This window comes from Belonocnema kinseyi, chromosome 3 (assembly GCF_010883055.1).
Source record: "Belonocnema kinseyi isolate 2016_QV_RU_SX_M_011 chromosome 3, B_treatae_v1, whole genome shotgun sequence".
Lineage (NCBI taxonomy): Eukaryota > Metazoa > Arthropoda > Insecta > Hymenoptera > Cynipidae > Belonocnema > Belonocnema kinseyi.
The window spans coordinates 131,071,726-131,084,622 of record NC_046659.1 but is presented as its reverse complement, the minus strand read 5'-3'; the positions used below and the strand labels follow the sequence as shown (position 1 = coordinate 131,084,622).

At 25.7% G+C, this 12,897-nt stretch overlaps 1 protein-coding gene across 4 annotated transcripts in view; it reads right to left on the bottom strand.

Moving 5' to 3' along the window:
- LOC117170266 (GTP-binding protein RAD) overlaps positions 1–12,083 on the bottom strand; it is a 164,701-nt gene extending 152,618 nt beyond the window's left edge. For 2 of the 4 annotated variants that reach the window (XM_033356919.1, XM_033356922.1), the window contains exons 1-2: positions 11,948–12,083; positions 4,470–5,221 (exon numbers count right to left, since the gene is read on the bottom strand). In XM_033356919.1, the coding sequence (XP_033212810.1) occupies positions 4,470–4,713 (244 nt within the window). In that variant the 5' untranslated portion in view covers positions 4,714–5,221; positions 11,948–12,083. The remainder of the gene's footprint in view (positions 1–4,469; positions 5,222–11,947) is intronic. The other 2 variants (XM_033356920.1, XM_033356921.1) reach the window with 2 other exon arrangements.
- Between the last annotated feature and the right edge of the window lie 814 nt (positions 12,084–12,897).

The window sequence follows — 12,897 nt, the reverse complement described above, 5'->3', positions numbered from 1 at the left end:
ATAAATAAAAGTGAGAATGGAATTCAGAAGGAAATGAAAAAAAGGATATTAATGGAATTCTGAAAAGAAAGAATATAAAAAAAGGACGGTTGCAGGAGATAAGCATTAATAAGGACACAGAAGAAAAATGAATGTAGAAGGGAGAAGGAAGTGGAGAAGCGAAAGGGAGAAGAACATGCGAAATGATAAAAGGATAAAATAATAAATAAATATAATAAAAAAATAAAATATAAATAAATAATAAATAAAATGATAAAAAGCCGATAAAAGGAGGAGAATGACAAGGAAGAATGAAGAAGGAGAAGAAATGAGAAGAGAGAAAGCAGAATAATGGAGGAGAACGGAAATGGCAAAAGAATCAGAATAAAAGAATAGAAGAGCAAGTCAGAAAAAAAGAAGAAAAAGGAAGGAGAAAAAGAAGAGAGAAGGGAGAAAAAAGTAGAAGAGTGGATAAAAAAAAGGATTAAAAACGAGAACGAAATGCAGATGGATATGCAAAGGAGATTAATAAATGGATATGAATGGAAGTTGAAGAATAAAGAAGGAAGAAAAAAGGAGACGGTTAAAGGAGATAAACATGAATATGGAGGCAGAAGAAGAATAAAGGTAGAAGAGAGGAGGAAGTAAAGAAGCGGAAGGGAGAAGAATATGAAAAAGCAGAACAAAGAAGCAGGAAAAGTAGAGGAGAAAGAAAAGAAAGAAGTGAAAACAAACAAAAGGGGAGACAAAAGTAGAAGATCAGAGTGAGTGATGCAGAAGGAAGAAACAAGAAAAATGAGGAGAAGAAAATAGAGATAGAGAAGGAGAATAAGACAGAAAAAATAGAAGAACGAGATTGGGGAAAGGAGACAGAAGAAGACTGTGGATGAAGAAGGGAGAAATAGGAAGGAGGAAGGGTAAAGTTGGAAGCAGGGGCGACAAAAGAGAAAGAACAGGAGATGTAGTAAAGAAGAGTGAAAAGATAAGAAAAGGGAGAAAACAGAAGGAGAAGGGAGAAGGAGATGTAGATTGGGAAGAAAATCAACAAGGAGACGGAAGAAAAAGGGTAATAGAAGGGAAAATAAGGTTAAGGAGAAAGGTGAAGAGAAATAGGAAGAAAGGAAGGAGATGTAAAAGAAGAAGGTAGGAGGAAAAGAAGAATTTATAGGGCTGGTTGCCGATTCGATTTCAGGTTTTACTTTTCTTTAAATATGTATTATGCTCATTTTAGGAACTCTTTGCTCCTTTATTATGACTATTTTCTGATAGAAGAGGTATTAATGATTTTTTATCAAAGAACTTTTATTAATACTATACGTCAATTAATTCGTACTGAAATAAGTAGTGATTTTTTAAACAAGAATAGAAATTGAGAATTGGCAGACCTGATTTTAAATCCTTTCGAAAATAGCAATAAAAATGTAGCTTACTCTTCTCTGCTGGCAAATATCTATTTAATAATCACGTCACTGACCTCTCATACGTGTCTGACCATAAATGTCCACAACTACTGTGTTCACATTTTCCCTACTTTGATCTACAAACATAGTTGATAAAAAGAAAAATTTAAATGATATCAAGCATTGCTTCATAAAAAAGTTGCTCGAAGAAAAAACTGTTAATAATAATACGAGTGTTTCAAAAACATTTATTAAAAACAGTTTTACTATTTTTTAATTATGCCTCATCTAATGAAACTTCTGAAAAATTTCTTTTTGAGGTAAAGTTAGCTCAACAAACAGAAGCTTAATTGTATAATTGGTTTTAATCCGAAATAAATCTTCCGTTATTGATCAAATTTTTGAAATGAATGTTTTAATTAAAAAATAATCTAACTTCTAGAGTATGGGTATCAATTTTAATTGCAAAAAGCGTTGAACAAAGAGTAATCAGCCATTAATAGGAACATGAGATGGCTCTCTGTTTTCGTTGCGCGTTGTTGGTCTGAAAACTAAATGTAAGTAATCTAATTAAAAAACCTCTCCTGAAGGTACACTATCAATCTGAACTAAATATCAATGTTTATTTTTACCTTTTTGCAATTTCTTATTGCACAAAACAAACTTCGATATTGCAGAATTAAAAAAAAAGTTTTATTTGCATTTCCAAAGTAAAATAATCAATTAATGGCAGCAATTGAAAAAAAAACAATGGATATATTCCAAATTGAAATCATTTGTTTATAACGATAATTAAAATAATATGTTAATTTCCTTGAAAATGTCTCTAAGAGTCCCCTCATTTTTTTTTATTTCTTCTAAAGTTTAAGAGACTTTTTGACAGCAAGAAGAACAATGTTTAGAAAAGTCATTTATGAAAAAAATAAAGTCCTTTTTGGGATCACGCTAATATTTATGTTTTTTTCAGGAAGTTTTAATTATATGTAATTTATTTTTAAATCTCTTTTAACTCTTAAGAATAACATCTGAAATTCCAATGATAACGAATGTGCACGAGGGAAACGACTGCTCTTGAGAGAGAAAATTAAGCTTTAGAAATAGACACTTGTCGAGAGTAAATATGCAAACTTGCTTAAAGGAGATGGAGAAGAAGACGGGTGGAAAAGAAAATTAAATAACAAAGCCAATTCTTTAACGAAATAGTCGAATTCTCAACTAAAAAGATAAATTTCTAAAAAAGGTTAAATTATTACCCAAAAAGACGAATATGTGACAAAATATATGCACTTTTTACAAAACTGTTGGATGTTCAAGCAAGAATTAATTAATTTTTAACTAGATAGTTTAATTTTTAACCAAAAAGTTTAATTATCTTTTAAGATCTAGAATTTTTAATATAACAAGACGATTTTAAACTAAACAGTTGCAATTTCAATTAAAATGAATAGATATTCAACCCAGAAAATTAATTTCGTACCAAAAACACGCATTTTGTGATAGAAAGTATCAATTTTCAATAAAAATATCAACTTTTTGAACAAAAGTTCAACTCGAAAGTATGAATTTTTCTTAAATAATTTTATTAGCAAGTAGCTTCATTTGCGAATAATTAGTTTAAATTAAACCAAATACTTCAGTCTCCACACAAAAAACGAATTTTTAACCAAGCAATTACATTTTTAATATAAATGATGAATTTTTATTTAAATCATTTTTCAATCAAGAAAGAAATGAATTTTTAATGCATTTTTTAAATTTTCATCGGAGGGAATAAAGATCAAAGCAAAAATAAATTATTAAGTTGTTTAGAGAATGAACACACTTTTTAGATAATTGCTCAATTCGTACCCCGTAAAGATGAATTTATAATTTAAAAAATATATTTTTTACTAACCAGACAAATTTTCACAAGGAAGATAATTTTAAGTAATTAACAAACATTATTATTTAACCAAAAAAAAAATTATGCGATCTAAATTGAATAAAAAAGACAAGTTTTTGATGAAATAATTAAATTTCTGCCAAGTAGCTTAATTTTCAAATAAATAGTTTGATTTTTATCAAAAAGACGAATTTTCTACCAAGAAGCTTAACTATTTCGCAAAAAATAAAATTTTATATATACAAAATTTTTAACAAAATTTACAAACTTTGAAGCAAGTAACGGAATTTTCACCTTAAAAAAATGAGTTGTAGCAAAAACAATTTTTTTATTCTAATAAAATTAAAAAAAGAAACTAATTTTTCACAATTTTAAACATATGATCAATTTTCAACAAAAAATGTAATTGCTGATATGATAAGCAAAAAATGTTAATCTGAATAAAAAGTAGTTTAATTCCATATAAAAAATAATAAATTAAATAATTTAGTTTTCAACCAAACATATGAATTGAAAACTAAAAAAAGAACATTTTGAACCAGAAATGCGATATTTAATTTTTGTGTTCAAAAATATTTTTTTTGAAGCAAAAAAGAAACAAATTTTTATCAGAATACTTATATTTTTCAATTAAATGGTAGAATTTGTTACCAAACGAGATGAATTCCGAACCAAAAAATAATGTTAGATTCTTTAATCAAAACGAATGAATTTTGAACCAAAACCAGTTTGATTTTCTGATTGAATTCTATTAATTAAGTTAGCATTAAAGCAAAAAACCCATACCGGGGAGAGTTAAAATCAAGATAAAGAATTCGAAAAATGTTTGAATTTTTTTCTTAACGTTTTGCGTCAAAAAAATATTTAAGGGAATCTGTATTATCATCAGAGGCAGTTACCATCGCTCAGTGTAGATCTCATTCTACAGTCCGTGAACACAGAAATCAATACTATTGTTCAATGAAAAATAAATTTAAAACATTTACAAATTAAATTAAAAAAAAAAAGATTTATTCACTTCGGTCTGCGGGAAATCAAACCACAAAACTTCCAATTTCCGGTCCTTTCCTTTTCCAGTTAAGCTATTTGGAAGTTATATCAAAAGTTTTGTGGTTCGATTCCCAGTAGTGCGAAGTGAGTAGATCTTTTTTCAGGAAATAAATTAATTCTAAAAAGACAGAATTTATGATAAAAAATGTAAAATTCACCTTGGGCTGCAGCTCTTCGTCGAATACTTTTGCCTCCGGTGGTGACTCTAGCACTTTGAGACCTCGTGGCGGGTCGGCGTTTTCGAATTGGTGTGCTGCCTTCCGGTGTTCCACTTCCGTTTTCTCTTTCCCTTTCCTTTAAACCGGAAGGTGGTATAGAATCTATCATTTTTTCCATACTTGAAAATCCTGGGGCGCAGATTGAAGCTGACCGAGTTTTCCTTCTAAGATTTTCTTCAGCCATTATATACTGGAAGACTTTTCCGGGCAGCACTATATTTTCCTTTTCTTAAAGTCAACACAATTTTCTTTACTACTAAGGTTAAGACAATTTATTTCTATTAAGAACTTCAATCCACACACTTTTTCCCTCCAAACAAAAAGAAAAAACAAATTGAAAATAAATATTGTAGAGAAAACTTTTTAAAAGTACTTGAATTATCACTAATCCAAAATAACAAATTGTTGAGTGTTTGGAACGATCTTCCAAGAGTTTCTAATTAAAACGCTTTGGATTCTCGAGAGTTTATGAATATCTTTTGTAAGGTGCCACCAATCTCAGATAAGAATTTTTTTTTTGGCTTCTGATATTTTTATTCTCGATTTTTATTTTTTCTCACGTGAGAATAAAATTAAAGGAATTGGAACTCGGTTAGTATCCATTTGTATCAATTTTTAATCTTCTTTTGTGTATAGCAGGCGATAACAAAAAGGTATCTTTTTCGAAAAATTGTGCAACCAATGCTCGATTTCTGAAACATATAAATAATCAGACGTTAATTAGAATTGAAGTTCTTTTTTTTTCTAAATCATTATTCGAACAAATTACTTGTGAATTGCAAACTGTTTGGATTTTAGGAAAATAAAGACAAAAATTTGAAACCAATTGTTTTATCCACAACTAAATAGATTGATTTTCAATCAATGAAATTGAGCCTCAAACCAAATAGTTGAATTTCCAAATTTAAAAAAAAATTTGGACCGAAACTGGAATATTAAAATTTTAGTAAAAAATAAGACAAGTTTCTAACCAAATAGTACAATTATAAAAAAAAATTTAATCACAAAACGAGATATAATAATTAAGCAGAGATGAATTTTCAACACAATACATTAATTTTTTAACAAATATTGGAATTTCACAACATGTAAAAGATAAATTTCCACTAAAAATGGAATGAAGCAACTTCTAGATTAAAAAATAATTTTTTAATGAAACGAAAACGAATTTTGAAGAAGAAAAGTTAAATTTTTAACCAGACGTAAATCTTAAAAAAAAGTTAACAAAGAGGTTCTACTTTTAACCAAGTATGTATTTGAAATTTTAAGAAAAATATAAATATTGAAGAAAAGAATTGAATTTTCGACCAGAAAAGAAACTTTTATCAGAATAATTGAATTTGCAACGTAAAATATGAAATAGTTGAATTTTAATTTTAAAAATATAATGAATTTATAACTAAGTACTTGAATTATCAACCAAGAAGATAAATATTTAAGAAATAAGGTTAATTTTTGGAGAAAAGACGAAATGCAAAGAAATATATATATTTTTTTCTAAATAGTTGAATAATTAACATATTACGGAAAAATTTCCAACTAAAAATCGGATAAACAAACATTCAGAAGAAAATCTTAACAAAAAAAATCGAAATTTTGAGAAAAAATTCAGATTTTCAACCAAATATGTGAATCTTACAAGAATCAATTTTTTAACAATGTGGTTTAAATTTCAACCACTTATTTAAATTTTTAACCAAAAATATGAATGAAAAAAAAAACAATTGAATTTTCGACCAGAAAATCGCCTTCATCAAAATAGTTGATACTTCAACCTACAAACATGTATTTTTAAGCAAATTTCTGAATTTTTTCAGGAAAAATATTAGATTTGAACTAAATACAGTGGAATTATTAACAAAAAAGCTTAATTTAAACCTGAAAAGATGAATTTTCTAACAAATGAAAATACCTTTAGAAAAAAATTAAATTTTGAACAAAAAAAAAACGAATTTTCAATAAAAAAGATCAATTTTCAACCACAGAGATGTATTTTCAAATTAATTGTTGAATTTTTTAAAACAATAATTATAATTGCACCAAAAACAGTTTACTTAATAAAAACTTTTATTTTTGACCAAAAAATATGACTCTTCTACCAAAGGACAAATTTTCAACCAACTAAATTGAAGGAAAGAAACGAGTTCAACAAAATAGTTGAATCCTCAACCAAACAGTCTGATTTTGAAAAAAGAAAAATTATTTTTTAGCCCAATAGTTGAATTTTAAACTAATACATATATTTTTTTAACCTATAATGGAATAGTAAAATTTTTAGTTTGAAAATTAAAAATACTTTTTAACCAAAAGTTGAATCATCGAAAATGATACAGTTTCCATGAAAAAGACATATTTTTAATAAAAAATGAATTTTTATCCAAATATTAAATGAAGAAACTCTTAGAAAAACTTTAATTTTCAACAACAAAGAAAATAATTTTTTAGAAAATAGCATAATGCATATGCAATTCGAAATTAATTGTTAAATTTTCAAAAACCATAATTAGAAAGCCACCAAGGAGAGTTAAATTAACACAAAACTTCCATTTTTGCCCAAGAAAAATGACTTTTCTTGGACAAAGGACAAATTTTCATCCAATCAAATTAATAAAAAGAAAAACCATTTCAACAAAATAGTTAAATCATCAACAAATTAAAACTTTTTTCTAACCAAATAGTTGAACCATCAACCAAAAAGGTATATTTTTCAATAAAAAAGACATATTTCTCAATCAACAATTAATTTTCAATAAATACATCAATTTTTTACCAAATAATATGATATCAAATTCTGTATAATAAATTTTCAACCACAGAAATGAATCTTAAAAAAGAAGTCATTTTTAACAAAGTAGTTAAATTTCTAATCAAAAGATAAATTTGGAAGAAAAAAGTTATTCTTAACTTACAAAGTTACATTTTCAAATTAATCCTAAAAAAACTATAATTAGAATTCCAGAAAAAATAGTTTTGTTAACAAAAACTTTGTAAATAAAAAAAAATTTATTTTGAACAAAAAAAAGAATTTTCGAGAAAAAAAGTTGATTTTTAACCAAAGAAGTAAATCTAAAAAAAATTAATTTTTAGCAAATTAGTTCAATGTTGAACCAATTGGGTTGAATTTTCAACCGAGAAAGATGAATCTGCTACAAAAGGAAAAAGTTTAAACCAGTCGAACAGAACAAAACAAAAATTTTGTTTACAAAATAGTTGAATCTTTAAACAAATAGATGAATTTTTAATCAAGAAAAAATAGTCTTAAGCCATATAGTTAAATTTTCAACAAAATAATTTGTAATTAGCAAGGGGATTAGCAAGTTTTCAGCTTTAAAAAAAGAACGAATTTTTAGCTAAATATTTTGATGATCAATTAAAAGGAAAAATTGCCAATGAACAAGAAGAATTTTCTAGGAAAAAAAAGTTAAAAAAATACGTTTATTCTTTAACAAATAATTGAGTTTTTAACTAATGAAGAATAACTGTCCAAGCAAGAATGAAATGTAGAAACTTTATCTCGAAAATATGATTTTTGGGGAAAAAAGTTCATTTTCTATTTAGTTTTTGAACGCGAAAATAAAATTTCAATAAAAAACGACAAATTTTTTACGAAATTGTTCCAAATTCGCCCAAATGATGATTTTTTAACCAAGAATATTATTTTTTGAAATGATAAAATAATACTTAAATTGGTAATGCAGTTTATGAATCGCTCAGAAAGTAAAATTTATTCTCAAGACATAATTGAAGTCAAATATTTTGAATAATTGCTCCCACATTTCAAAACCAAATGGGTTTTAATTCCAAGAACGAAAAACACATTAATTAAAGTTTTAGTCACCACATGAATAATAATTGTTGAAACGTGCTAACCAACTTGACGTACAATTACCTAGTAATCATTTACTTAAATTAAATAATTAGCAACAATACATATTTTTACATAATTATTTTAATTATCAGCATTCAACAATGAAGTTTAAAATACTTGTAAATAAAAGAAAGACAACAAATAAAAGTTTTTAGGCAATGCAATTATTAATTAAGAAGAATCAAATATTCTAAAACTTATAATAATTTATTAAATATAGAAAACAATCTAATTTTGATCAAAATCAAACTATTTTTAATAAATTAGTATAAGTCAACTATAAAAACTAGCATTCATAGTTGTAAATAAAAGATTAAGCACGTCTTCCAATTTAGTCTGATATTTATAACAAAATTTTTATAAATAAAACATTTTATCCAACTTCACAATCCCCCTAAAATGTATTTCATGTATTTCGTTGTTTACAAAAAAGTGCTAAAAATATAAATTTCCAAGAATTATTTTTTCGGATCAACTTATAAAAATTGGTACGCTTTCATTAAAAAGAATACAATGAATTCCAGTGTGGTCGTCACAGAGAAAGAAAAAATTAAACAATAAATTAATACATTTGTAGATTTTTAAATTTGTTTAAATTTTCGGCAATTGTAACTTAAAAATATGAAAAATTAAACTATTAATTTTTTCATACTGTTGAACCCTTATTAAATTATAAATTAAATGATTATTATTTCAAGTGGATTCAAAATAATAATTATTGAATTTTTATTTATTCTTTACAATTTAACACGTTCACTTTTAAATAGACATTTCTGGAATGAAATAATTAAAATTGCAATGATAAAATAAATAAATAAATATTAAAAAATTGTTCTCTTATTAATTTAAGAATTTTAAACAGAATGAAAAAAGAAACAATAAAACAATTCTTGAATTGGATTTAAAATTCGTTTAATTATGAATCTATTAATTTGATATTATTTAAAAATTGAAAATCGTTCATAAAGTTGCAATTTGGTAGAAATAGTAATTACCCAAAATATAATAAAACCACTAAACCACTTAATTTATTTTGAATTCTTCTAAGTATGATTCTTTTTAAATAGTGAACAATTATTCATTATTTATACACAATTCATAAACAAATTCAGATTTTGGGTATTCTGCAACAAATAGGCTTAATTTTCTTTGCAGAATCGACTATAAACTTATTTTTTATATTTTTTTCTATAATATTTTGCAACTGGACAATAATGATTAATTATTGAAATAATATTTCTCAATAAATTCTTTTTTTTTTGCTACTCCTTAAACAATATAATCTATTTTTTTACAAAATCAACTAAGAACTAAAAAAGGCTTTTGGATCGTTCGAGTGTTCATAACAATAAAAAACTGGTGTTTACTGGCTTAGTGGTATAGAAAATTATATTTGCAAAGAAAACATTAGTTTATTCTTCTAAAAAAAATGACTTTTTTATTCTGAAAAATTTAAGAATAATTTGTAAGAAGAATATTTAAAAAAATTAACAATTGTTAATTTCAAGATAATCATAGCAAAAAGTCATCGAAAAGACATTCTTAGTCGATTTCGTAAACAAAAATTGAGCCATTTCGTTTGAAAATAACCAAGTTCTTAATTTGTCAAGTAATATTGTTTAAATAATTATTAATTATTGTCTATTTTTAAAGTAGCATAGCAAGGAGTCGTCGGAAAAATGTTTCTAGAAGTTTTGCAAAGAAAATTAAACATATTCGTTTGAAAATATCTAATTTTACAATTTATTTATAAAAATTGTTTAAGTAATTAAATAATGTTATCTGCAATTAATCGTAATGAAAAACTTATTCTCTTAAATTTTGTATCAAAATTATAGATTTCAATCAGGGAAACATTGCCAATTCCGAAAAATGACCTTTGCTTATGAATTTGTTTATAACATTAGTTTGTGATTAGAGCCTCATTGATCAATCTTTAAATCTTAAAAAAGTGTTGTTTCTGAAATGTTTGAAAAAATGTCAGCTCTGTTAAATAAAAATTTAATCGGTTTTTGTTCGAAATCCAAACAAACAAATCTTATTGAAAGTTAAAAAGAAATATTCACAAAAAAAAATTCAAATTAAATAACTAGTGGGTTCTGATAGTTTTATAATTTTGAAATATAATTCAAATATTATATGAAATTTGTTAATCACTTTCCAATTTTTTAATGAAATTCTCGTTCTCTGTCATTTACAATAAAAATTTTAGGATTGAAATTTACCAGCATTATAGCGGGAATTTTAAAATGTGTCAAGGTACTATTTTCCGAAATTTGAAATTTCTGTTTCAGTTATTATTTTTGGGTCTTTTTCCAAATACTGGAAAACGCTGAAAATACTTTTAATTATTAATTGTTAAGTGGTTATTTATTATTTTAGCGAGTTATTTCTTTTCGGTTGATAATGTTAGAAATTTATACATTATTCTTTTCGATTTTTTCAAAATTAAGGATTTAACAACTGAACTTGAAATTTTTAAAAAAAGTTTATATCTTAATTATTTACATAAAATTGGATTATATCATGAGATTTTAAATCTAAAACATTTCAGATGATTCTAAAAATTTGTGAAATTTTCGATCAAAAAATAAATAAACGGTTTTTTCCTATTTTTCTGTTTTCAAAAAACTTCCAGTCATTTTTCAGTTTCCCGCTCCAGCGGCCACCCTGATTTCTGTTTTTTTTTAAATACAATGAAAAATTATATTATTAAACTATCTTTTAAATTATTTACAATAAGAAATCGAAGGAGTCACATTAAAATACTTCAAAAACAGCATTTTAAAATTCTTTAGGTTAAATATGTATACTTAAAACTAAATATTTAAAATCGAAAATTGTTAAATCGAAATAATTCTGTAATATTGTATTGAAAACTGCAGGATTCAACCATTGAAAAAGTTAACAATAGCTTTGAATTAAAAAAAAAAGTTGAAATCGAACTTTGATAAAATTGAATTATAACATGTGGCATTTCAAGTAATGAAATAGATTATTATTTATTTTTTTTTTTAAATTCCGCATTTAAAAAATAAATTTACTTCCATTTTCCGGGTTTCCCAATTTCTCTTCCAAGGAACCACCCTGATATTTTTCCTTTAACTTAAAAATATTATCAAAATATTATAGCTACATCACTTTCAAATATTCTATAAACTTTTTAATCCACTTTTCACTCTTTTTTCAACGGAAATTCTCCTTTTTAATAATTTGCACTGAAAATTCTAAACAGTGAAATTTGAAAGCATTACACTCAGAAAAAATATTATTGAATTGAAAGAAAATTTCTTTGAATTACAATACAATATTTATTGTCTATCAGTTAAAGATTAGATTCTTTAGTTTGAAAATATTTGGTAAAACAAAAAAAAATATATTAAAGAAAATTTTCCTTTAATTCAAGACAAGTATTTTTTTGAGTATAAAAGCGGCACAACAGATTTAATTTTGATCCAACTCAACACAGCGGAAAAGTTTTGAAAGCGGGAGATTCGAGCGCCTTTAAAAGAAATTCTGATTCTAATAATACGATCGATAAAAAACGCACCTTTTATAAAAGTAAAATCACTTTTGATATATAACGGTCCTGAAATTTCGAACCTCACGTGACATATTATTATCGAGAATTGACCGGAACTTATTTGCGAATAAGCTTATAGAATTTCACTTGCGAGAGCGGATCGTTTCGCGATGCGTTTCGCGAGATACTGAGCGTCGCAAGGCGTCGCGACGCCGTTGGTGGAATCGGGCGTCGTGAAAAGTCGGAAGTTCTCGGTTTGCACAGCACTGGCAGCGGGCCAATTCTACGCGCCCTATCACCCGCCAACCGACGACGCGACGAATCCGGCCTGTCTTTCATGAACTGACTCGCCAGGAAGTGCAACACAGAAGAAAACAAAAAATTTCACGCAAAGTTCAACGATTCCACGGACAACGAAGAAAAAAGTCGCTGCGCATCTAAAAAAGGGAGAAAGAAGTAATTCAACTGAATTTTCTGAAAAGAAAAAAAAAAGTTCTGAGTTGAAGAACTTTGTGACGGGATTAACTACCGAAAAATACAGGAAGAGCTTGCAGGATAATTATATTTATTATTATTGATTTATTTCATTGTTTATAATTATTTATTTATTTTATTGCTTATTATTATATTTAATTGTAATACGCAATTAAATAAGAAGATTTTCAGTTTGAAAAATAACTTTGTTTTACTGGATTTAACTATTTTGTTGAAAATTTGTTTTTTATTAAATTAATTTTTTTGACTGATAATTTGACTTTTCGGTGGAAAATGCATGTATTTTGTTAAAAATGTCTCTATTTTTGTAGAAAATTAATCTTCTGGGTTAAAAATCCAACTGCATAGTTGAAAGCTAACTTTTTAAAATGAAAAATCTTATTTTTATTTTATTGCAACATCTTTTGATAGAAAATTGTAATATTGTTTTGTTCAAATATCAATAAATATATATATATTTTATATTTGTTGTTTGTAGAAAA